General features: G+C 44.5%; 1 protein-coding gene across 2 annotated transcripts in view; it reads left to right on the top strand.

The window, feature by feature from the left end:
* The window catches only part of NAAA (N-acylethanolamine acid amidase), a 260,081-nt gene that overhangs the window by 27,530 nt on the left and 206,452 nt on the right, over positions 1–26,099 (top strand). For both annotated transcript variants that reach the window (XM_069236844.1, XM_069236845.1), the window contains exon 2: positions 6,978–7,145. In XM_069236844.1, coding sequence (XP_069092945.1) covers positions 6,978–7,145 — 168 coding nt within the window. The remainder of the gene's footprint in view (positions 1–6,977; positions 7,146–26,099) is intronic.

The raw sequence follows: 26,099 nt of genomic DNA, 5'->3' as shown, positions 1-26,099 counted from the left end.
CTTTCTCTTGTACAGGGGTTTTTAAGTGGGGGTGAAATGTTCAGGATAGTAGTCACCTCTTCCCAATCAAACGATGCAACATCATCAATCCACCACTTACCGAACACTCCTGCACAGTATTCTGTGACATTTTAAAAAGCAGCTTCAAAAAGTCTGGGGAAAGACCTTTCTTGGGAGCTTCTGCTCCCCTAACTAGCACAACTACCTTAACCCTTCCCACCAAAACGTGAGAGGGGAGCTCCCATCTGTATTTGGCTCCAGAGGTTCGACCTCCCTCTTTTTTTCTGTGTGGGCTTGTGCATGCCAATGCCAGGTGCAGTGTTAGTGTTAACACGTGCATACACCCCCCACCCCACTTCCTTCCCAGGAATTGGGTCAAACACTGTTAATTGCTGTATTGTGTGGGAGGCCTTTAATCCTCCTGCTTGCCAGCAGAGTAATTAACTTGGCCCAATGGGAGTATAGGGCCCTGCCATCTGATTATGGCTGAGCCAGGGAAATATTAACACTCTGAAAGTGCCATAAGGAGTGCAATCATTACAAAAGTGACTGATAATCTGCATTTGGTGTACATGTTTGTCCTAAAGTTGATATCTTACTGGTATCTGTATACTAATGTGGCAAAACTTTTGGTGTAGCAGATTCTGCCCATGACGTATAAAGCAGTGAGCGCTCAGCATGTCAGTAAGCACTACAGACCTACAGTATAAATGCCCACACTCATTATAAGACTTACACAAGGCCACCCCCAATCTGGAAGGTTCTATTGTGCGAAAAGCTACCTGTGCATAGATACTGGGCGTGAGTTCGACAGTAATCTCGTGCTCAGCCCACGCTTGTGCGTTCACATAATTGTGTGTAACCAGGCTGGGATCTCTTGTCCTAGCTGCATAGCAGCTACATTTTCTTAAAAGGGGAACCTTGCTGGGGAGCATTATTAATCCATTTCCACAGAATTTACTGTTGGTTGGTGAAATTCATTCACAGTAAAAGTCCAAAACTGGACAGTCAATAAGCGAAAAATATAATTTCCAATATTATTGAAACCAAAATTTTTATCATGTTAGGAAATGTTTGTCTTCATATTGACAGCTCTACATACAACAAAGCCAACCTGTAAACCTAGATTTCATGCAATATATTAATGTCCCCACCCATTGCAAGGGTTATGTTTTGGATTTTTTCCCATGCAATGTTATCACTATTCACAATGTTGTCCCTCCTCACTTGATCAGACCATTTTTTTATTTACTTGTCCGAGCCCACCACTCGTTTGTATGTGGCTAAAAATAAACAGCCCAGCTGATGATGGTCACTTTTTTGGCTGACACCATGACCCAATCTCCTGATAAGATCTGCCTACCCTGTTCGCAGAGCTTGAGCTCCGTATTAAAGCTTTCAATAATTCGATTACTACTAGCACTAACATTCAACAATCCATACCCTTAAGTCCTTTCTTTGCAAATATTTCTGCCATTCTGCTCCTTGGTTCTCCGTTTCAACTAATGAACTCTTAACTGCAAACGTTTGGATTGGAGCAGAAATGTCACTTACACTATGCACTTTAGGGCAAAGCCTTTTATCATCAAGTCCTATGCGAATACAAGCTAGTGATTGACATCTCTTGAATTAACAGTTAAAGTGTCTATATTCAGATTGCCCCCAACAAATCTAACGATTTTAGTATTTTAGTATCCTAGCCTCACTGTCACACTGTTCTTTCCCTTCACAAGAGTAATGTAATGTTTGAAATTTTTTCGCGGAAGCATTTGAAACATTCTTAATTCTCTCCAGGTTTCTTCCACGAATTCACTTGGTGATGGTATTTTGAGCTTTCACCCATCTCATTATAAGCCCACCAAATACAGCTTCCTGAATTTCAGCTCACTTGAATTCAATCAATCAATCAATAAATAACTTTATTTCGGCTGAAAGCCTTAAAAGTATCCAGTAACAACATACCGTAATCATACAATAAAACAATTGAAGGATAAAACAAGAAGTACCACATAATACATTAAGAAGCCTTAAGATTCCTTCTAAAATAAATTATTAAGACACACAATTATAAAAACAATACAAGACGGTCATCAAGTTTTAGAACCCTGTAAACCTTTGCATCTTGGTTCCACTTGGTAGTCTACTTCTGCCTAAAATTATTTTAATCTAAAATAAATTGTTAAAACACACAGTTATGACAGTTCTCTAGTTCTTATAGCCCAAGCAGATTGTAAATACCTTGCGACTACAAAAACTACCTTATCACTTGTATCACTTGCCAGGATGCGTAAGGATGTATTGCATTTCCTTATCCCCATTGATCTGCATAGAGGAATAATCCACTTCTTCCTAGATGCCAAATATCTAGGACAAAAAAACATTATGGGGGTCATTACAACCCTGGCGGACGGTGTTAAAGCGGCGGTAAGACCGCCAACAGGCTGGCGGTCTTTTTTTGGGAATTATGACCATGGCGGTTACCGCCATGGTCATCCGCTGCTTCTCTGTTCTGCCCGCCAGGGCGGAGGCGACCGCTGGGCTGGAGACCTGGGTATCCAGCCCGGCGGCCGTGACAATACCGCCGCCGGTATTTTGACCCGGCTTACCGGCGTGGATTTCCAGCGGTAGGAACCGCCATGAAATCCATGGCGGTAAGCACTATCAGTGCCAGGGAATCCCTTCCCTGGCACTAATAGGGGTCTGCCCCACCCCCCACCCTCACCCCCGACTCCCTCTCCTACACCCCCCACCACCCCTGCCACCCCCCAAGGGTGGCAGGACCCCCCTCCCCACCCCGACCCGACCCCCGACATTACCTTACACATACACAGCTGACACGCACACAGGCACCACCAACACACATACACACATGCCAACATCCACACACACACAGTCAGACACACACACCCACATTGAAACATACACGCGCACATCCATACAGACATACACGTATTCATTCCCAAAACACGCAACACCCCTGCAAGCATACACGCACTCACACACCCCCTCTCCATACACCCACGCACACCCCCATGCACCCACACAACACACAACACCCCCCTCCCCTGAGGGACGATCGACTTACCTGTTCCGTCGATCTTCCGGGAGGGGACGGGAGCCAGGGGGGCAGCTCTGCCGACACCACACCGCCAACAGAACACTGCCGCGCAGAATCACAGGACGTGATTCGCTGGGCGGTGTTCTGTTGGCGTGGCGGTGGAGGTGGAGCAACCTCCACTTCCCCGCCGCCCGTCACTATGGCTGTTGGCGGCTCTCCGTCGGAAAAACGACGTAGAGCTCCCAACAGTCATATTACGCCGAGCGGAAAACCGCCACCACTGGCGGTCTTCAGCACAGCGGTCCCTCTGCGGTCTTGTGAAAAGACCGCTGAGGTTGTAATGACCCCCAAAGTGTGCTCACTTGAATTGAAGGTTGTTCTCAACAAACTGTGTTCTTTTTCTTCTGGTTCCCCTCTCAATCCATGTGCAGCTAAAATACTCAAACGCTTGGCCCCCCCATTCATCATCACAAGCTTGCAAACCTTTTCAACTCCTTTTCCCAGGCTTTTGCCTTTATGCTGGAAACAACCATCAGCACTTCCCCTTTGAAAAAAACATGTGGCTGAGCCACTGTCCTCTTCACATTCCACCAAGTCTCTCCTCTCCTAAACGGCACAGTGCCTTGATACTCACAAAAGTGGCTTTAGGCCTCATTTCAGTGCTGAAATTATACTGGTGTTAGCCCTCAACTGCATCCTCATGCAACCGGATGCAGGCTACAGTAGCCATCGTCATGATGAATCTTTCAGTGCATTAGATACTGTCTCCCACTCCATTCTAAGTGACCGTTTGATCAATGTGTGTGTGGGAAGATAGACCTGGCCTATTTTTATGTGGCATAGTTCTCCACCACGACTGCAGTCTCTAAAGTTGTAGACTTAATATTAACTCGTTCTTTGTGTAAACCAAAAAAAAAGGAAGTTTACACAAAAGTGTAAATGCACCTTTGTGAATCAGGCCCCGAGTCTGCAATGAAATAAAGCTCCTCTGTTTTTCCTCTGACCTTTCTAACTAGGTAAGCAACTTATTAAAATGAGTCGTATTTCACCAAATCTTTCTTTCCCTTCCAACCAACCCACTGCATAGAGTTTACAGTAAAATTGCATGGTCAAAAATTCTATACAACTTTTTTAAATGAATCAAAATGTACAGTGGAAATATATCCTTTGAGTCTAGTGGCCTGGGTCATAGCTATACATTTCAAGAGTTGCTAAGGGAATAGAGAGCTTTGTCTTCAAAACGTGCCTCTCAGTAGCCCAACTAGGGTGACTTTTAGGCACTAGAACGCCAGAATATGATTCCCCAGGTGCTTCAGCAAGAGGTGTTTGAGATTCATGCAGTTTATCAAGCGTATTACTTAATTCTACTGCTTGCCATTGGATCCATTGGTCTTCCCCCTTGTTTTCTGTAAAATCTTTGTATATTTCCCAGCTTTTTAAATATATATAAGCAAGGGTGAAAGTTCCAGAATCCATGCCACCAATATAGAATCTAAATAGTTATCTTTCCAATATGAAATTATTTTGTGAGGCAATCCAAAAACTTTATTTTGTAAGAAAAAAGCTACTTTGTAGCACTTGATGTCAGCAAGGTGTATTGAAGCCTTGGCCTGAGGGTGAATCTGTACTATTATCCTCGGAGAGTAGAAAGGAATAGGTAAAGGCTGCAACAATCCTGACGCTTTTGCTTCTGATTGTTTGCCCTAGCACACACTGCACAAGTCTTTAAGTGCTGTTCTATGATGAAATGGCACATATCTCCACTCATCTCGTACGCAGGAGTGTCATTAACCCAGCAGATCATTCACAGCTCGTTCACCTGCATTCCCTCCTACCACTAATCAGTGTCAAACCAGGAAGACCTAGGGTAAAGGGAAATGGGAAGAGAAAAGACCACTTTTTGGCAAGGTCGTTGAGTTGCTGACGTTGTTTCGATAAATGTAAAGCAACAGAAAATGTTTGCATTCGTTAAATACAACACACATACCCACACTGCTATTAATAATCCACTGGTTTGGTTTGATCGAGGAGTAATTGGCAAAGCTGATATGCGACCCTAATTTCTTGGGCTTTGCTTGTGTTTGAAAGCGTTACTGACTTCTTATTCCGTGCACCCTACGAGGTTGGTGGTTTAATAGCACTACAATAATTAAAACTCAACATTTCATGATTACTGTGTTCTTGTTTTATTGACTACTGTTAAATAATTTCAGAGGAGAATAAACGAAATACTGTTTTATTGTCATTTTAATTACTATTTTCAGTAAAAGATTATCAACATTATTGAGTGTTTCAATCAACCAAATAACCGTTATTTGGCTAAATTGCCATAAAATATACAACAAATCTAAGAATGCTCAATAAATTTAAAAATGTAATAAACACATCCAAAACGTACGTTTTAAAAGCAACTGTCACTTTAGAAACGAGAATCCAAAACATCCAAAATATTTCATGAAATGGAACATTACAGTCATTTCAGTAAACTCCTAACTTTCAATCAGTATTGGATGATAAAGTTGATAGTCGCGAAACACAAGGCTTCCGATGAAAGTTGTAAAAATACAAAATGAGATCTGTGGTATCTAATGTTATTTTTGCGTAAAATAGATAACTAACATTTAAATCTTCATCCATAGAGAACTGGATTTTTAATTCAATGTTCAAAGCCCACTCTAAGGGCCAGATGTAGCAACTTCCGCATTTGCGATTCGGAAATCGCGAGTCTGTGCGACTCGCATTTTCTGAATCGCAAATGCGGATGCAGAACGGTGTCCCAGACACCGTCTGTGACTTGCTATGGGGTCGCAAAGGCCCACCTCATAAATATTAATGAGGTGGGACGCATTTTGCGACCCCATAGCGAGTCCCTGCACTCACAGGGATGGTGGCCTGCTGAAGTCAGCAGACCTCCATGTCTGTGACTGCTTTTTAAATAAAGCAGTTTTTTTTTGTTTTTTTTTCAGCCCGTTTTCCTTAAAGGAATACGAGTTGCAAAATAAAAAAATAACGAAACCATTTGGTTTCATTTTCAGAGTAGGCAGTGGTCCATTGGACCACTGCCTGCTCTGAAAAACCTTTTGGGCAACATTCACAAAGGGGAAGGGGTCCCATGGGGACCCCTTCCCTTTTGCGAATGAGTTACCACCAGTGTGACACTGGTGGTAACTGCGAATTGCTTTGCGACCGCATTCGCGGTCACAAAGCAATTCTGCATTGCGATGCGAGTTGCAAATAGGAAGGGAACACCCCTTCCTATTTGCGAGTCGCATTCACAATTTGCGAGTCGGTACCGACTCGCAAATTGTGAATGTGCATCGCAGAAGGCTTTTTGCATGGCGCAAACTGCGATTTTCGCAGTTTGCACCATGCAAACAGCTTATTACATCTGGCCCTAAATCCCTACTTTGTTTGTAATGTGTACGCCTGTGAATATCGAATCGTATTGAGTTATATAACAAACATTAATATGGTGTATGTCCTGGGATCACTTATGGTATACATGTGAAACGATGATGGTTATTCGATGGAATACACCTGAACAATTAATTGAGAACATTAAACTGTTAAAGAAAAGGAAAATGCCTTTTTGCCAAGCTCAGCTTGCACATTGTCCTTTGAGACTCTGGTTCATACACTGCTTACAGAAGTATCTAGATATACATTGAGTAGAAAATCCAATTGCCTGGTTCACCTATCTAATCATTTACAGTGTATGAACATTTTAATACATTTAGTAGTATCGTCTATAAGATACAATTTACACGTGTTTATAATGTTATTATCCAGTCATATTAATATGTACATGCAACTGTATCCATCTCTCCCCATAAAACCCTTGTAATGGTTTAGTTCTTCCATCAATGATTTGAAAATGTAAAACCAAATCCTAACTAAGATCTGTTATCTTTCTTTCCAGCTCCGTGGTGCCAAAATGGGCCCAGGTTCTAATTCGTCCTCTTGCTGACCTGGAGGTGGAGCTCTTACTTCGTGAACCCTATGCTGGCGAATTGAAGGGGTTGGCCAAATCTATTGGTGTCAGTGTCGGAGATGCTCTTCTCATTAATCTTTGCTATGAAGCTTCTGCGTAAGTGCCTGTATGAATTCTGCAATGTGGGAAGAAGGAAAAATTGTAAGCTTGAAAGTTCACAGGCTGTAAAAAATAAACTTGTAAGGTTATTTCCTACAAGGTAAAGCCTAAATGCCCGTAACAGATGTTAGTATTAAATGGTTTAATACAAATAAATTAAGCTACATAAACTTAGACGCTAAAAGATCTCATGCTCTCATTTGAGGAATGCAAGGCTACTCTTTACTCAATATATATCACTGGAACCTATTCAGATAATTAATGTTGTGGAAGAATAATTCTGTCAAATCTTAAGTTTGAGGACTTCTAATAAACTCTGCTCTTGCAAAAACAATGAACTATGTGTGGGGGGGGGGTTGTTTGACTCTATTCTCTCTGTGACTCCTCAGATAGTTGTCAAAATAAAAACAAGATTTTCCTACATCAGATCGCTCCGGAACATTTGTACCAGCACCTCCAGACAAATGTAACCCATGTTATAAAATCAGTACACACAGACCATGCAGATGACATAACCCCAAACACACCAAACCTCTACGACACCTGTGCTAACAACTTACATAGAATTGCTTCGCAACAGCATCATCCAGTGAACTGTACACACATAAGTGCCCTGGAAATGGAAAGTACGCAATAACAGACGTTGGTAAAATGCCGTCAACAACGTGAGATCTTCTCCAGACCAGCGCAATGGCACCTAAGGCCTAATTTAGAGTATGGGAAAGGGCTACTCTGTCAAAAACATGATGGATAGCTCGTCTGCATTATTGAGAGTGCCATAGCATATATTGTACCTATAATAAGTTGAATGGGATATCCATTGTGTTTGTGATGGAGTAACACATCCACCAACCTATAAATCAGGCACTTTGTTTTTACAAAGGAGGAACAGTGGGCAGCTAAAATAGAGGAAGCCATACATGGCCTGTATCCCAACATGATTCCAGTATTGCCTCTGGCAATGCTATGGTATTTCGTGCTAATAATATGCATTGGGAGCAAACACACAACTATAGGCATCTTGACACTGTTGTTTAGTTGAACAAGTGCTGCTTGTAGGAAAATGGCTCCTTGTTGCAGTTACCCCCCCATGTTTTGCCTGATATTGATGCTGACTTGACTGATTGTGTGCTGGGACCCTGCTAACCAGGCCCCAGCACCAGTATTCTTTCACTAAAAATGTACCATTGTTTCCACAATTGGCACACCCCTGGCACACAGATATGTCCCTTGTAAAAGTTACCAGTGGTACCAAGGGCCCTGTGACCAGGGAAGGTCCCTAAGGGCTGCAGCATGTGTTGTGCCACCCTAAGGGACACCTCACCTAACACATGCACACTGCCATTGCAGATTGTGTGTGTGGGTGGGGAGAAAATTGCAAAGTCGACATGGCATCCCCCTCAGGATGCCATGCACAAAAATACTGCCTGTAGCATAGGTAGGTCACCTCTCTAGCAGGCCTTAAAGCCTTAAGGCAGGGTGCACTACACCACAGGTGAAGACATAGCTGCATGAGCATTATGCCCCTACAGTATCTAAATCCATTCTTAGACATTGTAAGTACAGTGTGGCCATATTGAGTATATGGTCTGGGAGTTTGTCAAAACAAACTCCACAGCTTCATAATGGCTACACTGAACGCTGGGAAGTTTGGTATCAAACTTCTCAGAATAATAAACCCACACTGATGCCAGTGCTGGATTTATAAAAAAATGCACACAGAGGGCATCTTAGAGATGCCCCCTGTATTTTACCCAATCCTTCAGTGCAGGACTGACTGGTCTGTGCCAGCCTGCCACTGAGAGATGAGTTTCTGACCCCATGGATGAGAGCCTTTGTGCTCTCTGCGACCAGAAACAAAGCCTGCACTGGGTGCAGGTGCTTCACACCTCCCCCCTGCAGGAACTGTAACACCTAGCAGTGAGCCTCAAAGGCTCAGGCTTCGTGTTACAATGCCCCAGGGCACTCCAGCTAGTGGAGATGCCCACCCCCAGACACAGCCCCCACTTTTGGCAGCAAGTCCGGGGAGATAATGAGCAAAACAAGGATAAGTCACCCCCTCAGCCAGGTCCACCCCTAAGGTGCCCAGAGCTGAAGTGACCCCTTCTCCTTAGAAAATCCTCCATCTTGTTTTGGAGGATTTAGCCCAATAAGGATAGGGATATGCTCCCCTCCCCAAAGGGAGGGAACACAAGGAGGGTGTAGCCACCCTAAAGGACAGTAGCCATTGGCTAACCCTAACACCCCCCTAAATTCAGTATTTAGGGGTGACCCTGAACCCAGGATTTTAGATTCCTGATGACCTAACAAGAAGAAGGACTGCTGACCTGAAAACCCCGCAGAGAAGAAGGAGACGACAACTGCTTTGGCCCCAGCCCTACCGGCCTGTCTCTAAATTCAAAGAACCTGCAACAGCGACGTATCCTGCAGGCACAGCGACCTCTGCCGACTCAGAGGACTGCCCTGCAACCCAAAGGACCAAGAAACTCCTGTGGACAGTGGCACTGTCCAAAGCAACAAAGAAGAAACCATCTTTAAAGGGACTCCAACCTCACTCCTGACGCGTGAGTCCCCAACACTCTGCACCCGATGCCCCTGGCCCATGTCTCGAGAAACCAACACTGCAGAGAGGACCCCTATGCGACTCCAGTGACGTGTCCACCCTGAGATGACCTCCCTGCACCCCCACGACGACGCCTGCAGAGAGAATCCAGACCGCGACTGCCTGGTAACAAAGAACCCGACGCTTGGAAGAAGCACTGCACCCGCAGCTCCCAGGCCCGAGAGGAACCAACTACCGATGGAGAAGTGACCAGCAGGTGGCCCTCATCTTTGCCTAGTCGGTGGCTGGCCCGAGAAGCCTCTCTGTGCCTTGCCTGCATCTCCAGAGTGACCCCCGGGTCCCTCCATTGATTCCAATACAAACCAGACGCCTTGTTTGCACACTGCACCTGGCCACCCCTGTGCAGCTGAGGGTGTATTTTGTGTCCCTGTTTGGGACCCCCCTCCCTCCTCCCCCCCAGTGCTCTACAAACCCCCCCTGGTCTGCTCCCCGAGGACGCAGGTACTTACCTTTTAGCAGACTGGAACCGGAGCACCCCTTGTCTCCATAAGCCCCTATGTTATTTGGGCCCCTCTTTGACCTCTGCACCTGACCGGCCCTGTGTTGCTGGTGCTGGGTGTTTGGGGTTAACTTGATCCCCCAACGATGGGCTGCCTATGCCCTGGAGACTGAACTTGTAAGTGCCTTACCCACCTGACAAACTAACCTTTACTCACCTCCCCCAGGAACAGTTTTATTTTGCAGTGTCCACTTTTAAAACAGCTTATTGCCATTTTATGCTAAACTGTGTATTACTGTTTTGATTCAAAGTTCTACATTTATCTATGCCAAGTACCTTACAATTTATGTATTTACTTGAATTCTGAATCTTGTGGTTCTAAAATAAATTAAGAAAATAATATCTTTCTATATAAAAACCTATTGGCCTGGAGTTAAGTCTTTGATTGTGTGTTCTCATTTATTGCCTGTGTGTGTATAGCAAATGCTTAACACTACCCACTGATAAGCCTAACTGCTCGACCACACTACCACGAAAAGAGCATTAGTATTATCTATTATTGCCTCTATCAACCTCTAAGGGGAACCCCTGGACTCTGTGCATTCTATATCTCACTTTGTGAGATTATATACAGAACCAGCTTCCTACACTACTGATCTCTAGCTTAATATAGATATAGTTGAAACAGCTCGATGCTTGGTCACAGTGTGTAGGAGGCTGGACTGGCTTGTAGTGAGTACCAAGGGGTACTTGCACCTTGCACCAGGCCCAGTCATCCCTTATTAGTGTATAGGGTGTCTAGCAGCTTAGGCTGATAGATAATGGTAGCTTAGCAGAGCAGCTTAGGCTGAACTAGGAGACGTGTGAAGCTACTACAGTACCACTTAGTGTCATATGCACAATATCATAAGAAAACACAATACACAGTTATACTAAAAATAAAGGTACTTTATTTTTATGACAATATGCCAAAGTATCTTAGAGTGTACCCTCAGTGAGAGGATAGGAAATATACACAAGATATATACACACAATAGCAAAAATATGCAGTATAGTCTTAGAAAACAGTGCAAACAATGTATAGTTACAATAGGATGCAATGGGGAAACATAGGGATAGGGGCAACACAAACCATATACTCCAAAAGTGGAATGCGAACCACGAATGGACCCCAAACCTATGTGACCTTGTAGAGGGTCGCTGGGACTATTAGAAAATAGTGAGAGTTAGAAAAATAACCCTCCCCAAGACCCTGAAAAGTGAGTGCAAAGTGCACTAAAGTTCCCCTAAGGACAAAGAAGTCGTGTTAGAGGAATAATGCAGGAAAGACACAAACCAGCAATGCAACAACTGTGGATTTCCAATCTAGGGTACCTGTGGAACAAGGGGACCAAGTCCAAAAGTCACAAGCAAGTCGGAGATGGGCAGATGCCCAGGAAATGCCAGCTGCGGGTGCAAAGAAGCTTCTACTGGACAGAAGAAGCTGAGGTTTCTGCAGGAACGAAAAGGGCTAGAGACTTCCCCTTTGGTGGACGGATCCCTCTCGCCGTGGAGAGTCGTGCAGAAGTGTTTTCCCGCCGAAAGAACGCCAAGAAGCCTTGCTAGCTGCAAATCGTGCGGTTAGCGTTTTTGGACGCTGCTGAGGCCCATGAGGGACCAGGAGGTCGCAAATTGGACCAGCAGAGAGAGGGGACGTCGAGCAAGACAAGGAGTCCTCTCTGAAGCCGGTAGCACCCAGAGAAGTGCCAGAAACAGGCACTACGAGGATGCGTGAAACGGTGCTCGCCGAAGTTGCACAAAGGAGTCCCACGTCGCCGGAGACCAACTTAGAAAGTCGTGCAATGCAGGTTAGAGTGCCGTGGACCCAGGCTTGGCTGTGCACAAAGGATTTCCGCCGGAAGTGCACAGGGGCCGGAGTAGCTGCAAAGTCGCGGTTCCCAGCAATGCAGCCCAGTGAGGTGAGGCAAGGACTTACCTCCACCAAACTTGGACTGAAGAGTCACTGGACTGTGGGGGTCACTTGGACAGAGTCGCTGGATTCGAGGGACCTCGCTCGTCGTGCTGAGAGGAGACCCAAGGGACCGGTAATGCAGCTTTTTGGTGCCTGCGGTTGCAGGGGGAAGATTCCGTCGACCCACGGGAGATTTCTTCGGAGCTTCTGGTGCAGAGAGGAGGCAGACTACCCCCACAGCATGCACAAGCAGGAAAACAGTCGAGAAGGCGGCAGGATCAGCGTTACAGAGTTGCAGTAGTCGTCTTTGCTACTATGTTGCAGGTTTGCAGGCTTCCAGCGCGGTCAGCAGTCGATTCCTTATCAGAAGGTGAAGAGAGAGACGCAGAGGAACTCGGCTGAGCTCATGCATTCGTTATCTAAAGTTTCCCCAGAGACAGAGACCCTAAATAGCCAGAAAAGAGGGTTTGGCTACCTAGGAGAGAGGATAGGCTAGCAACACCTGAAGGAGCCTATCACAAGGAGTCTCTGACGTCACCTGGTGGCACTGGCCACTCAGAGCAGTCCAGTGTGCCAGCAGCACCTCTGTTTCCAAGATGGCAGAGGTCTGGAGCACACTGGAGGAGCTCTGGACACCTCCCAGGGGAGGTGCAGGTCAGGGGAGTGGTCACTCCCCTTTCCTTTGTCCAGTTTCGCGCCAGAGCAGGGCTAAGGGGTCCCCTGAACCGGTGTAGACTGGCTTATGCAGAATTGGGCACCTCTGTGCCCAACAAAGCATTTCCAGAGGCTGGGGGAGGCTACTCCTCCCCTGCCTTCACACCATTTTCCAAAGGGAGAGGGTGTCACACCCTCTCTCAGAGGAAGTTCTTTGTTCTGCCATCCTGGGCCAGGCCTGGCTGGACCCCAGGAGGGCAGATGCCTGTCTGAGGGGTTGGCAGCAGCTGCAGTGAAACCCCAGGAAGGGCAGTTTGGCAGTACCAGGGTCTGTGCTACAGACCACTGGGATCATGGGATTGTGCCAACTATGCCAGGATGGTATAGAGGGGGCAATTCCATGATCATAGACATGTTACATGGCCATATTCGGAGTTACCATTGTGAAGCTACATATAGGTAGTGACCTATATGTAGTGCACGCGTGTAATGGTGTCCCCGCACTCACAAAGTTCAGGGAATTGGCTCTGAACAATGTGGGGGCACCTTGGCTAGTGCCAGGGTGCCCTCACACTAAGTAACTTTGAACCTAACCTTTACCAGGTAAAGGTTAGACATATAGGTGACTTATAAGTTACTTAAGTGCAGTGTAAAATGGCTGTGAAATAACGTGGACGTTATTTCACTCAGGCTGCAGTGGCAGGCCTGTGTAAGAATTGTCAGAGCTCCCTATGGGTGGCAAAAGAAATGCTGCAGCCCATAGGGATCTCCTGGAACCCCAATACCCTGGGTACCCCAGTACCATATACTAGGGAATTATAAGGGTGTTCCAGTAAGCCAATGTAAATTGGTAAAATTGGTCACTAGCCTGTTAGTGACAATTTGGAAAGAAATGAGAGAGCATAACCACTGAGGTTCTGGTTAGCAGAGCCTCAGTGAGACAGTTAGGCACCACACAGGGAACACATACCTATAGGTCACAAACTTATGAGCACTGGGGTGCTGACTAGCAGGGTCCCAGTGACACATAACAAACACACTGAAAACATAGGGTTTTCACTATGAGCACTGGCCCTGGCTAGCAGGATTCCAGTGAGACAGTGAAAACACCCTGACATACACTCACAAACAGGCCAAAAGTGGGGGTAACAAGGCTAGAAAGAGGCTACTTTCTCACACAGTGGAATAAATGGCCCTACCAGGATGGTAGAGTAGTCATTTACCTGCTTGAAAAGATGGCCGTGCCTCATACAAAGCCTTGTGCTCTACTTGTAGATATTTATGTTTCACCAGTTCCTGAAATGGGAGCCAATGCAGCTGAGGCAGGGCTGGATGGAGTTGATCACTTTTCTTGGATTGCTGCATAATGGACTGACTGAAGTCTTTGTATTGTGTATAATGAACCATTGGAGGAGCTTGTTTAATACATGGAGTTGGAAAAGTCTGCATTTTGGCATAACTTTTTTCTGGTGTTATTATAGCCAGTGTATGACCAATCATGGGCCCTAGATTATTTATTGCCTAAAATGTTCAAGAAGAGGGTTGTAGGACTACAGTCAAAAATAGCTAGACCATGAAGGGGACTTTGTAAATGTCCCCAAGACATCAGCCCTGTTTCTTATAGTGTTATCTTTTGTGGAACACTCAGCCATCAATTGTCGCACAAGCACGCATGAAACTCGTGTAGCTTGTGATAATCACCTCTCCTCATATTTAGCCCAAGATGTGTGTAATCAGCATACATGGAAAAGCTGTGAACCAAAGGTTGTACCAGGTAAGGCAATGGTACAATATAGATAACTGAAAATGAAGGGAGGATAGGGCAGAGACCGAAAGGACTCCACATGATAGTGGACAACATGAGGATGTGAAAAGAGGAGATTGCACTGTCCAGCATTGCTCAAAAAAGATGTAATGCACACGTGTGCAGTGTTTTGAATGGTAGTAGTCTAAACAGTAGTGTTGTAGATTGCCCAGCAATCTAATAAGCTTGAAGCAGTTACTCTGCCACCGTCGACCTTCTCAAGTCACCCAGAATACATATCATCCCCAGCTCTTTGCCTCTTCGGGCAGAAATTCAAGTGTTACTGGTCGGATTAGTTCATTTGAAGAGGAAGGGGGTTTTGAGATGAAGCAATGATTAACACGGTAGGTGAGAACTGATCATTTGTTTTGCAAGACATTCACCTATGCTGCACCTTACCTAACCTTGGAAATAAAGATTTCAACATCTCATAGCCATGTAACAGGAATTGAAACTGTTGTTGATTGAGCGTATAAACCAACGAGAGGAAAGACTGTCACCTAAAAGATTAAACTGTACAGTGCATTAATATTTGGAGCAGGTTCTACTGATCCACCACTGTCTCAGTCACAGTCTTAATACTTATTTGGAAATAGGTGGTACATGATTGGCATTGTTAGGTTGTATGAAGGGCATTGAGGACAGACCAGTTGTTTTCCACCATTAAATTGACTGTCTACAGCCCCACCCTCACACCTGGGTCTGGGTTGATGTATTCCATTTTACAGGAGTCTTGTGAAACATAGCTGCAGTACACACCAATGTAAGCCATGAGTTTGTAGTACAAAGTACATAGAATCTGGTAGCATGTAAGATTGTGAACTTCTGACACATTGTTAGCTATCAAATGAGCATAAAGTAATATACGTTTCATACATACTGATGGGGGAGCTTGAAGGTCCAGAGTTCTCCTGTTCAAGGATGGGAACAGGCTGTAGGGGTCCCTAAGTGGAATTGATAGGAACACATTTTCTAAGGACTGGTGTACCATTCTTACCTGTTCTGCCGTCAATCCACCAACTATGATACACCTGTGAATTCACATTGAGTCCAACACCCATTATGTGTAGTGTGGCCTTGGCAGACTGTCTTGTCTCCCTAAATTTAGACTCACAGAACGGTTCACTTCCGAAACACAAAATCAAAGCATTGGGAGGTGAGGGTGAGAATCAACAGAAAAAGAAGCAGTCATACCAGTAACAGTGGATGTGGAAGATGGTGGATTGGAGCTTCAGCTACCAGACATTAAGGGAGAGTAACTTGAATGGGTAGGTTATGAGACTGCCTATATATCCCAAGTGGAAAAGGTGTAGAGATTAAAGCTATGTAGAGTAGTGTGTCTTAAGGATCCCTTCCTCAGCCCCTCAAACACAAACAACCCCATCCTGAAAGGTGTTTTTCAAAAGTCTCTAGTTTTCTAGGACACAAGTCAGGAGCATAATTCCAAGAGTTTGGTATGTTTGTTCACTCTTTTGCCGTCGCCTTCTAAAAGCTGATGAACACCTAGGCAGGTGAGCCCCCTCACCTAGCAAGAAAGGGCCCAGTGGACCAGTCACCGATCCCTCTGTTACTGGAACACCTGGCCATGCTCTGCTGGTTATTGCCCAGCCCTCAGAAGCCTAACTACTGAGCTTGGCTTAGTATTTCATCTCTAGTGTGGTCCACAAAAGGGTACCCAGTGCCAAACTCACGTCTTTTACTTTTCTCTGGGTAGTGAGCACTGTCTGTCCAGCCTGGCTGTTGTCCATCAACCAATTACTAAGTCGGGCACATGCAGTAGACTATCAGACTGTAGAGCTGAAAGCATCTTAAACCCGCTCTGGTGAACCACTTCCCTCCAGTCGTCAATGTCCATCGCCATCTCTATTCCTGCTAGCTGTTCGAAGGCTGCAAATAAGGTCCATTCTCTCTTTTTCAGTGTCTTCATATGAGAGTTTCAGCCCCACCGGCCTGACACAAACTCGACGCCATCACACTTTCGGCAGGTTTCATACAGAGTGAGGTAGAGATGCAGCCGCTCACAGTTTGCCCTCCGACATGGGGATATAGCAGCTCCTTTGCTTCCTCCCATGAAAGGTTCGTCCTTGGTTTACCCTCCCAGGTGAACAGAATGTGAAACGGGTGCCACCAGCGAAACTTAATTTCCTCTTTTCGAAGGTAATAAATTAGGGGCTTAAAAAATCTCTTCTTTTTTTGTAAAGTCACTGCGAATAGGCCTTGGAAAATCTGTATTTTCAATTCCTCCACTGTGTTATCATCTTTCTGGAAATCAGCAGTGGCAGACTGCTTAGAGGACAAAGTTGTACACTGTGAGCGAGCCTGGGAGCAGGATGCCCGGGGCCCCTCGATGGACCCACTCTGTGTTCTGTGTAGTTATTCGTGTGCTGGAGCCTCTGCACCCAAGAGGTCCGTTGAAGACTGAGGAAACATATCTCTACAACTGGCCATCTGCTATTGACGTCAGCATCCTCTGGGTTCTGATATTATTAAGCCGAGATCCTGGACCTCGATGTTTTGTTCCTGTGGTAATTGGATCTCCGGATTCATACGTCTGTTTTCTTCCATGGAGAAGATTGATGCTCCTAAATCTCCCACACCTTTTTTAATGTCTGATAGCTCTCAGTTGATATCAGCACGCTGGCCTCCCAGAACTTCGTGTAGCCCAGCGAACAGCGATTCTGGATATTGGTGCCTGACAGGGGCAACTTCCTGGTCATCATATTGAAAGGTCTCTCTCTCAAGTGGTAGGCTGTTTCGCTTACTTAGCTCTGGCCTCATCCGAATGCAAGGTCTTAGCCCATTTTTCTTTGAGATTGCTGTCTTTCTTTCCTTTGACTGGGGCCATTTTGAGCTAGCAGATGGGCAGCAAAAGGCAGGCACCCCAGTACGCTCCCCAGTACCAGCACTGGAGCACAGAGTCTAGAAGCCTCCATGAATTCGAGACCAACTTGCCCCCGATTGAGACTCAGCACAGGGCCACCTGCAGTTCCAGCTAGTCTAGGATCTAGCAGTCACCTCAGTTTGTTTGGAGAGGATGGGATCCACAGCGACTCAGGGCACATGAGGGGCGCAAAAGATGTTCCACACACATCGTCCGCGAGGGGCCCCCTCAGCTGTGGATCCGTTGTCGCATATCTCTAGGGGCCCAGACGTGTGGACCAGCGGAACTCCCCCAGATCCCCAGGGTCTTTGGGTGATCCACTGGGGTCTCTGCGCAAGTGCAACCTTCCTCTTCAATGGGGGTGAAAAACCCCAATGCTTCCTTCACGAGGCTACTGGACTGGCAATGAACTGAGCTGGTACTGAGCCTCTGTTGTTTGGTGCTGGAGCTGAGGGAGGAGCTGGGGACAAGTGGCCCCCCTCCCCCACATACTGCCTAAGGGGGTGCTCAGTTTGTAGGAAAGTGCCCCTAGGATCCTGCGTGGCAGCCCAGGTGTGGGAGTGCTAACCTCACTGCACTCCGGGATTGCTTTCTCCACTAGGGCCGTGATCTTCGCCTATTGGCATCACCTTGGAGTCTGCTGTTCCCAGCGTCTGGAGCAATTCTAGATGTGCTGCAGCCGAACAAGGAGCTCTGCCAGCACAGCAGGCCTGCTTCCCCGTTACATCCAGGGGCAGACATCCAGTAGTAAAGCTCTGAGTCAGTCTTGGACGCCATCTTGGGCAAACGTTGCTTCTGCTTACTTTCATTAGGCTTAATAACAGAGTTACCAGGTGCGGGCAGGTCCGGTGGCTCGTTACGATTTTAAGCAGATATGCCTGACCTGCTTGAAGTTGTGCTCCTCCCCATGATTATGCCTCTGGATGGCTCCTCTGGACCAGTATAGTGATTCAGTTTGGCCCACTTCCTTCTGAGGTCCAAAAGACTCGAACATTTCACATAAAACGCCTGCAAGTAAAGTGGAAATGAAAATAAAATGAACTTCCGCTGATTAGTCTGGCGAGGTTCTGGTTTTGCTACGTGACTTTCTGCTCACGTGTTGTTAACCAGTTGTGCCTGTAGGAATAACTACAGAGTGCAAACAGCAGTATATCTTAAACAGTGAGAGGAAACAAAATTATGCAGCAAACCTAACTAATCCGCGGTCAGAGCTTAGTTTGTAAGTAACTGTAGTGTCTGCACCTGCAAAACGTCCACGTCCCTACATAACCTAGCTAAAAACCTTGTCAAGCCACGCTCAACGTTGGAAAACCAAACTCTTTCTTTAAACTTGCTATTTACAACCCACGCTTACAGGGCACCGTCATCAACTCAGTGAGGCCACCTGCTCTCCTCCCTATAAAAGTACAACACAGACAGCGACAGTCTCACCAATAATTTGAACACCACAGCTGTCTCGAATTGGCCTCCAAACAATCTCCGAAATGCAGTCACCTCTGGGAGCCGCAGAGCCATGGTCTTGAACCTAATTGGTATAGCCATAACTTCCAGCTTCTGGATCATAACTGCCAAATTTACAACCTGCAGGACTCCTACACAAAATGGTGTGTGATGTCTTCCGCCACGTAAAGGAAGTTTACAGCAAGGCACTGTAACCGCAGAAGTTAACACAAGTGACATCTGCTCTACATGCAAGTCTCTGCATTCACAAAAACACCAGTACCAAACTGGTGTGAGCAACCAAGGTGTCCAACTGGAACAATAATGCAGTCTCATGTGAAAAGCGCTCTAATGCCTTTGACCAGGTTGGCCCTCAAAAACCCCAACATAAAAAATGTAATCAAGAGCAACACACTCGACCAGCGGAACATATGTCAAATACTTGCGGAGGAGACTGCCAGTAAAGAAAGGACTTCTTCTAATCCTAGGTCGCCAGACTTGCCAGTAAAAATCATATCAGATGGAGTAATTGCTGGAGTTGATAGGTATCAATAAGGTGCAATGATAGCCAATGGCATGATTACACACTACCCAAGCCACATACCTCACTAAGCACTTTAGAAGGGTAAAGGTAATGTCCCCTTAAAGGTCGGTCAGTCTGGCGTCATATTCTAGGCAGGAGCGTATGATGTTTGTGCCTCTCTGCACAATACATACAAAGACTCTTTCGTAATCACAAGGCCAAATGAGTACAGTGTTTACACACTCACTGACTTTGATCTGTATAGTAGCTCACTATTTGAGGTAGCTTCCTGGTGTGTCCAAGGGGGTCATATACCAGGGAAACATTTTCTCTGGGTACTATAGCAGGCTGCAAGATGGGTGAGTTTACAGAACTGAGGCATTCTGTTTTGATATGTCCTTGCAGAAACTTACTCCAGTGATGCTTAAGACCGGCATGGTCTAGTCACACCAACACAGTTCAGACTTCGCTGTTGAATCAAGCTATCCTCCCATCTTCCCCTAGAGATTTGTGAATTACGTAGGGCATCCCTTTCCTTCGTAAGCCACTTTCCAAGCCTTTGTATACATGTTTATGTTATCGCTCTAGAAGTCCAGATGCGGTGTCACTTGTGCACCCCACAATCTTCGATTGACCCACTTTGCAACCTATTGAGTGAGGTATCATCACCACAAGCCCATTTCATGTCAGCCGTATGTTAGGTCGACTGAGGACTCAGTTGTGTTTGACAGGATCTCCCCTACTGTACTCCAGAACAGCCTAATCCAAGGAGGGTCCCATAGTGTGGGAAAATGTGAACAGTTGAACCTGTCTGAATATGGGTCCTACAGCCACTTCCTAGGAAAACCTAAATACTTCCTTCCAATATGCATCCTCAGTTACATCAATGTCCTTCAACCTACTTAGCATGTTAGGGGTGTTATAGAGTAGCATTGCACAGACTATGAATATCACCTTACTTGATAGAGGAAGTCACCAAAATGAGGCACTGCCAACATAGAAACAAGTTAGCCCATATTTACATTTTAATGGGAAAGGGTGCAACTTTTTTAAATGTATTTTTTATTTCCAAAGAAATATGGATATGCTAGACTCTAGCACATCATTTTGTCCTTTTGCTCCTATCGCATGCTATCTTTTTGTCAGCGTACACCAATGCTTCAGTTAAGGCCACTAGCTGTCTGTATTATCAGTATGTTATACCCCATCCCTGCGCGATATATCTCCGACCTTATCTATACGTATGTTACTCCACTTCCTGAAGCTGGATAAATTCCCCACCTCCCTTTGCAGAATGCTAATCCACAGGGGGATGTCCTCAGTAATTCTTCCCTTCCAATCAATATTTTTGAGCCTTCGAGATCTTAACAACCACTGTCTTGGGAGATCCTCCTACTTTACCACACTGTAGAAGCCTCTGATATATTCTTTGGTCCTCATTGCATCTGTCATTCTGTGCCCATTGGCTGATGAAAAATTGTGGTCCTTCTTCAGTTTTAGTGAAATGTCTTTTTTTTTTATAACTGGTCACCCTGTGTGTTACTGGTTGTGCACTTTTCCACCACAGACTGCGTAACTTGTAAACGACTGTTCCTTTGGATCACATGTACTTTAGAGTCAACACGTACTTGTTTGCTGACAAACTGAAAGACTTAAAGGCACGGCGCGAATATTGATCTTCTTTACATGTGGTCACTTTACTACATTAGGTTAGGTTTTTGTCAAGCAGTATTATACAGAAGGGTACAAGATGTTGATAAATGTTTGTTTAAAAAAAAATAGTGTTATTTTGAGTGGACAGCAGTTGTGCCATCTCCAGATGTCTTTTATCATATTTGCTTTCAAGGAGAGGCAGATGATGTATTGCTCGCAGGCATGCTCTGAATTAACCGACAAAATCTGTTGAAACCCATATCCCTGTGACTCAATCATGGGTTGAAGTACAAAGGGCGCGTGCTCCCCCTTCATACTGAAAGGGGAAGCGACAGTCTCTTGTTCCTGTCTCCAGTTCCAGTTTTAGTTTCCTAGCTTTTCGGTGTGGGGCACGTATTCTTGAAAAAAACGTAAACTGAATAGTCTGGATTAGATAGCGCACCAAACGGAAAACATTACAAGAAGGTGAACGTACTATCATTAAAAAAGCCAATCAAGTAATAGGAACAGACTATTTGACACTAAATATTGAATAGATGATGGGTTCAGTCCCATTAAATGTTATACAAGTATACAGATTAGAAATAATAACACAAGATTGTTGTGTTATTGAGGTGATTTAGAAGCCAGATATTGGTTATCCTATTTCCGTACTTTCTTGTTCATTTTTTTCCAGTTTCATAAAGTGCAAACCTGACTTGGAGGTACTGGCGCGCCTTACACGAGCCCCAGTTACATTACACATTTGTATTTTTGTGTATGAACGGGATGATTTCGTGATTTGCCAACAATTACAGGATGTTAAGGCGCGCCGAGACTCAAGGCTGGTTCCCGAGCCCCAAAGCTGGCAATTCTGACCTTTACGCCACATCCTCTGCTCCTTGGTTGTGAATTTCTGGATGCTGTTTTCCAAGCGGCCACTGCCCTTCTCTAATCTGCCATTTCCGTTCCCTCCCTCTCTGTCCGGTCCCTGAGACAGAAAGCAGTGTCTGGTGTCCCATCTGTGGCCCAGTTTGCTGCAAGATCCTAGCGTCCCTGTCAGGACACAACAAAGATGAGTATTGAGGTACAATGCTGCACCTACTCCTTTACACACAGTAGGAGCATTCAGTTCCCGAGGATGCTCATGTGGACAACCAGCACAACTCAAAATGTGAGCAAAATATGAAACTTTCATATTTATTTACGTATAAAAAAATTGAGAAAAGTGTTTCCGGTAAATAGAAAACTAAAAAAGCAAGCGATGTTAACTGTTGATACGGGCGTTAAAAAAATGAACTATTTCGGGTACCATAATCCATTGAAAAAACAATGATTGATTCAGTAGCAGTGAATATTCCGTCACTGCAGACGTATATGCAATGGAAAAAAAATAGACTTGTGAATAATAGCCCTTTTCCACAAGAAACACAACTATGCAGCAGGACTTCACATAGCATTACCAGCAGACATCATCCTGATAACATCGGCAGCCCCTTATTTAACACAGATATAAAGCAAAATTCAAGACTTTAAAAACAACAATCATTAGCAAAGCCAATAGTTTTGCCTATTGTCCGTGACATGGCGTTTAAAAAAAACTTTTAGTTACATTGCACAGCAGCTAAACGCTGTGCAATATGAAAAAAAGACAAAGTCAATACAATTCATATAGTCGAAACCTATTGGGTTCGCCAATGCTTATTAAAAGCAAGGTTCTACTTTAGAAAGACTTACACATAGACATTTATTGTGCACCCAGTAAGTGAGATAGTTCAGTTAATAGAGTGCCTGCCAGTGTGAGCACACCATGAATAAAACAAATAGCCCAAGTGCAACTCTAATGCGTACTCTAAATGTTCTACAGGTTGCAAGCTATCTGTAGTTTGAAATATTAAGATGTTTGCTACTTATTAAGTCTCACAGCTTTGAGTAAAGTAATGTTTGTAAGTTATGAAGTCTCACGCCATGCGCCACCACTGAGTGGGTTCGACGCTCTAGGATTTTTCTTCTCAAACTCGCTCCTCAATACAAAAAGGTTTCATGAGGTTTTCCTCTCATACAAACTTCTTTCTCACTAGGGCTTGTAAAACGATCATCTGGTGCTTGATTGTATCAGGTGGATTTGGCTCTTATACTCTGCTCTTTATTCATAATTATTGCCTTCTTAAATCTGCTTTGTAGAAATGATTACAAATCGCATTGTGCAAGTCTTATTTTTTTATGTGATTCGCAGTTCGTCTAGCTGGGCGGCATTCGAAAGTTTGTAGCACTCCATGCACTAATTTCCACATTATATTTGTTTTGGCACATTTCCCTCAGAACGTAGAGCACAATGGCTGTATTTTGTTGCCAAGCAGCAGTGGTCTTAAGGACCCTTTGTAGGCCGTAGCACAGACCCTGGCCTCTTTTGAAACCACAAAAACAGCTGTTGTGTATTAAAAAGCAAGCAAGGAACGTAATACGAGGTGGGTGGGAGAGGGAGGTTTAGGCAAACACAGGGGTTTTAATAATGAAATCGGAAAAGCAAATACAACGTGCTTGAGCAGACGAACTGCAGACACGTGCTTTGCTAGAGTGTGCATTTGTAAAAGTAAAAAAAAAAGTACCTTGGGAAGCATATGGTCTGTGGAAGGACACTGGCCAATAGCCAGTGACCAGAAGGAATCCTTGGTCCCAGCTCCACACGAAGGTATGCACAGCAAATCAGAGAGCAGGAAGTGAAAGTAGAGGACTTGCTCACCAATCAGAAGCACGTAAATTACTGGGACGATGGGCTAAGCCAGTGGCAAGTTCAGGTAAGTAAGGGGCGAGTTCTAAGCCCCTTTCAGATTTTCTTTACGCACAAAAGATTTCACAAGTGCCCACATGCAGGCAAAATCTAACAATAGAATAGCTTGTTTGGTTGTCTTTGGGATGGTGTGTTGTATTCTGTGCTTACTTATTGAAAGTTTGACGCATGTGACAGTAGTTCGTGACCAGAGGAGTAGTTTGTTATTCTAAAAGAGGCAGGTATGCCTTACCTTTTCCGTCTGTGTGCTCTTCGTTTGTCTCTCGGCTCTGGTGTAGGTGAAAATGTACTGTGTTACAGGGGGACTGCTGGCTGTTGGATGACTGTGCAGTGATGGCGGTCCTGATGGCTGACCTGCTTCTGGAAAAGCTTTCATTGAAATCTGTCATCATCACCAAGAACCATAATGAATAAGCTTACTTTTGTACCATAAATGTTCTGTGCTTTCATCTGTCTGGATCCATTGCTCAATTTGTAACATAAAGAGTGCAGATTCCCAAAGCACTGCTCAAAGGACAACTGGCTCCGCTATTAAATGTCCCCATGGCAAATACTGAGGCTGACAGTCCTGAATCCACCTTATGCTCCTTTACTCTATTACCAGTCCCCTCCTGGCACTTAATCTCACTCTTGTAGGCTCCTGCTCTCTCCCTTTTTTAGCGTTTTTCTGTCTTCTTTCTTCTTTCCCATTTGTGTGTTTTCTCCTCGCTTGCTTTTGGGAAATGTCTGACAAAGAAAAATAAGTGCCGGTGGGCCCCACTGGCAGCCACCGACTCAAATTAATCACTGCTTGGGACCATCTTTTATTGTTCCCACAAACACTGATATTTGAGTGCATTTTTATGTCTGGTGTTAGCCGACCTTTCAATTTTACTATAATTAGATGTATGATATACTTACTTAAACAGGCTTTCAGCCACCTTTCTTCATCCATTGTTGGATGTGTCATTCACATTTGACTTCCACTCACTACAGCATGCAGCATGAGGCTATTGGTCAGCCTACTTCAGCCACTGGTTAACTTCACTTTGAGTGACTGCATTTTACTCTTTCACGTTGAGCACATTCACAAACGAGGTAGTCCCCTTCAGGGCCAGCTTTTTCTTTATATTTACTTTAGTGCTGCCTTTATCTTTAGAGCCTGACCTTTTTAGCAGATGTGAGCACAGGCCACATCCTACACTTTATCAGTTCCTGTCTCCTGACAATACTGTTATGAATTCCCTTTGGAGTGTTCTTTGTTTATCTGACTGCTGATGGTGTCCATTTGAAACTGTTCTGTATTAAGTTACACAGACCAAAAGCTTAAATATTATACATGTGAATTCAAAAGTGGACATTTCTTCAGAGCACCTTTATTCTGGAATCAATTTCACCAATGGTTCTTCAGTAAACTTTCCCCAGAAAGATAATCATCATCTATCATATTTAATTTGCAAGTCGTGTAACATTCTTTTTATTTATTTTATTCTGCCTTTGATTTGTTCTTTCTTTGTTTCTTTCATTCTCTCTTGCCTTTTTTCTTTCCTAAATTTTCTTTCTTTCTTTATTTTTTCTTTCCATCTTTCCTTCTTTCTGTCATTACCTCTTTCGTGCTTTCTTTCTTTCCTTCCTTCTTTTCTTCTTTCTTGTTTTCTTTCCTTCCTTCTTTACCTTTTTTCTTGCTTTCTTTCCTGCTGTTTTTCCTTCTTCTTTTCCTTCACTCCGTATTTCCTTCTTTCCTTTCTTTTCCTTCTTTTTTTCCTTGTGTCTTTATTTCTATTATCCTTCCTTCCTCCTTTCCATCTTTCTGTCCTTTCTTTCATGCTTTATTTCTTCCTTGCTTCCATCTTTCCATCGTTCCACTATTTTCTTCTTTCTTTCCTTTTCTTTCTTTTTTCTTTCTTTCCTTCTATCCTTCTTTTATTCCTTATTTCTAGCCTTTCTTTCCTTCTTTCTCAAAGACAAGAGGGTGGAAGCCAATGGCACAACAATTGTTTTTTTAGGTCTATGTTAATCAAGACCTTTTGATTTTCCTAAAATGATGTGTATGACATAGTTACTTATAGGGGTTTTCAGCCACACTTTATCCATTTGTCTGTCGTTGTGTCATTCACATTGTATTCCAATCCACTCAAGCATGCCTTCAGAGGTAATGCATCAGCCCACTTCAGCTATTTGCTGACTTTACTATTGGTGTGGCTTCTTTTCAGCACTTTGCTTGGGCACTCATA

Source organism: Pleurodeles waltl, chromosome 1_2, assembly GCF_031143425.1.
Source record: "Pleurodeles waltl isolate 20211129_DDA chromosome 1_2, aPleWal1.hap1.20221129, whole genome shotgun sequence".
Lineage (NCBI taxonomy): Eukaryota > Metazoa > Chordata > Amphibia > Caudata > Salamandridae > Pleurodeles > Pleurodeles waltl.
Note: the sequence above shows the minus strand (reverse complement) of the source record. Positions and strands in the feature narration are given on the sequence as shown.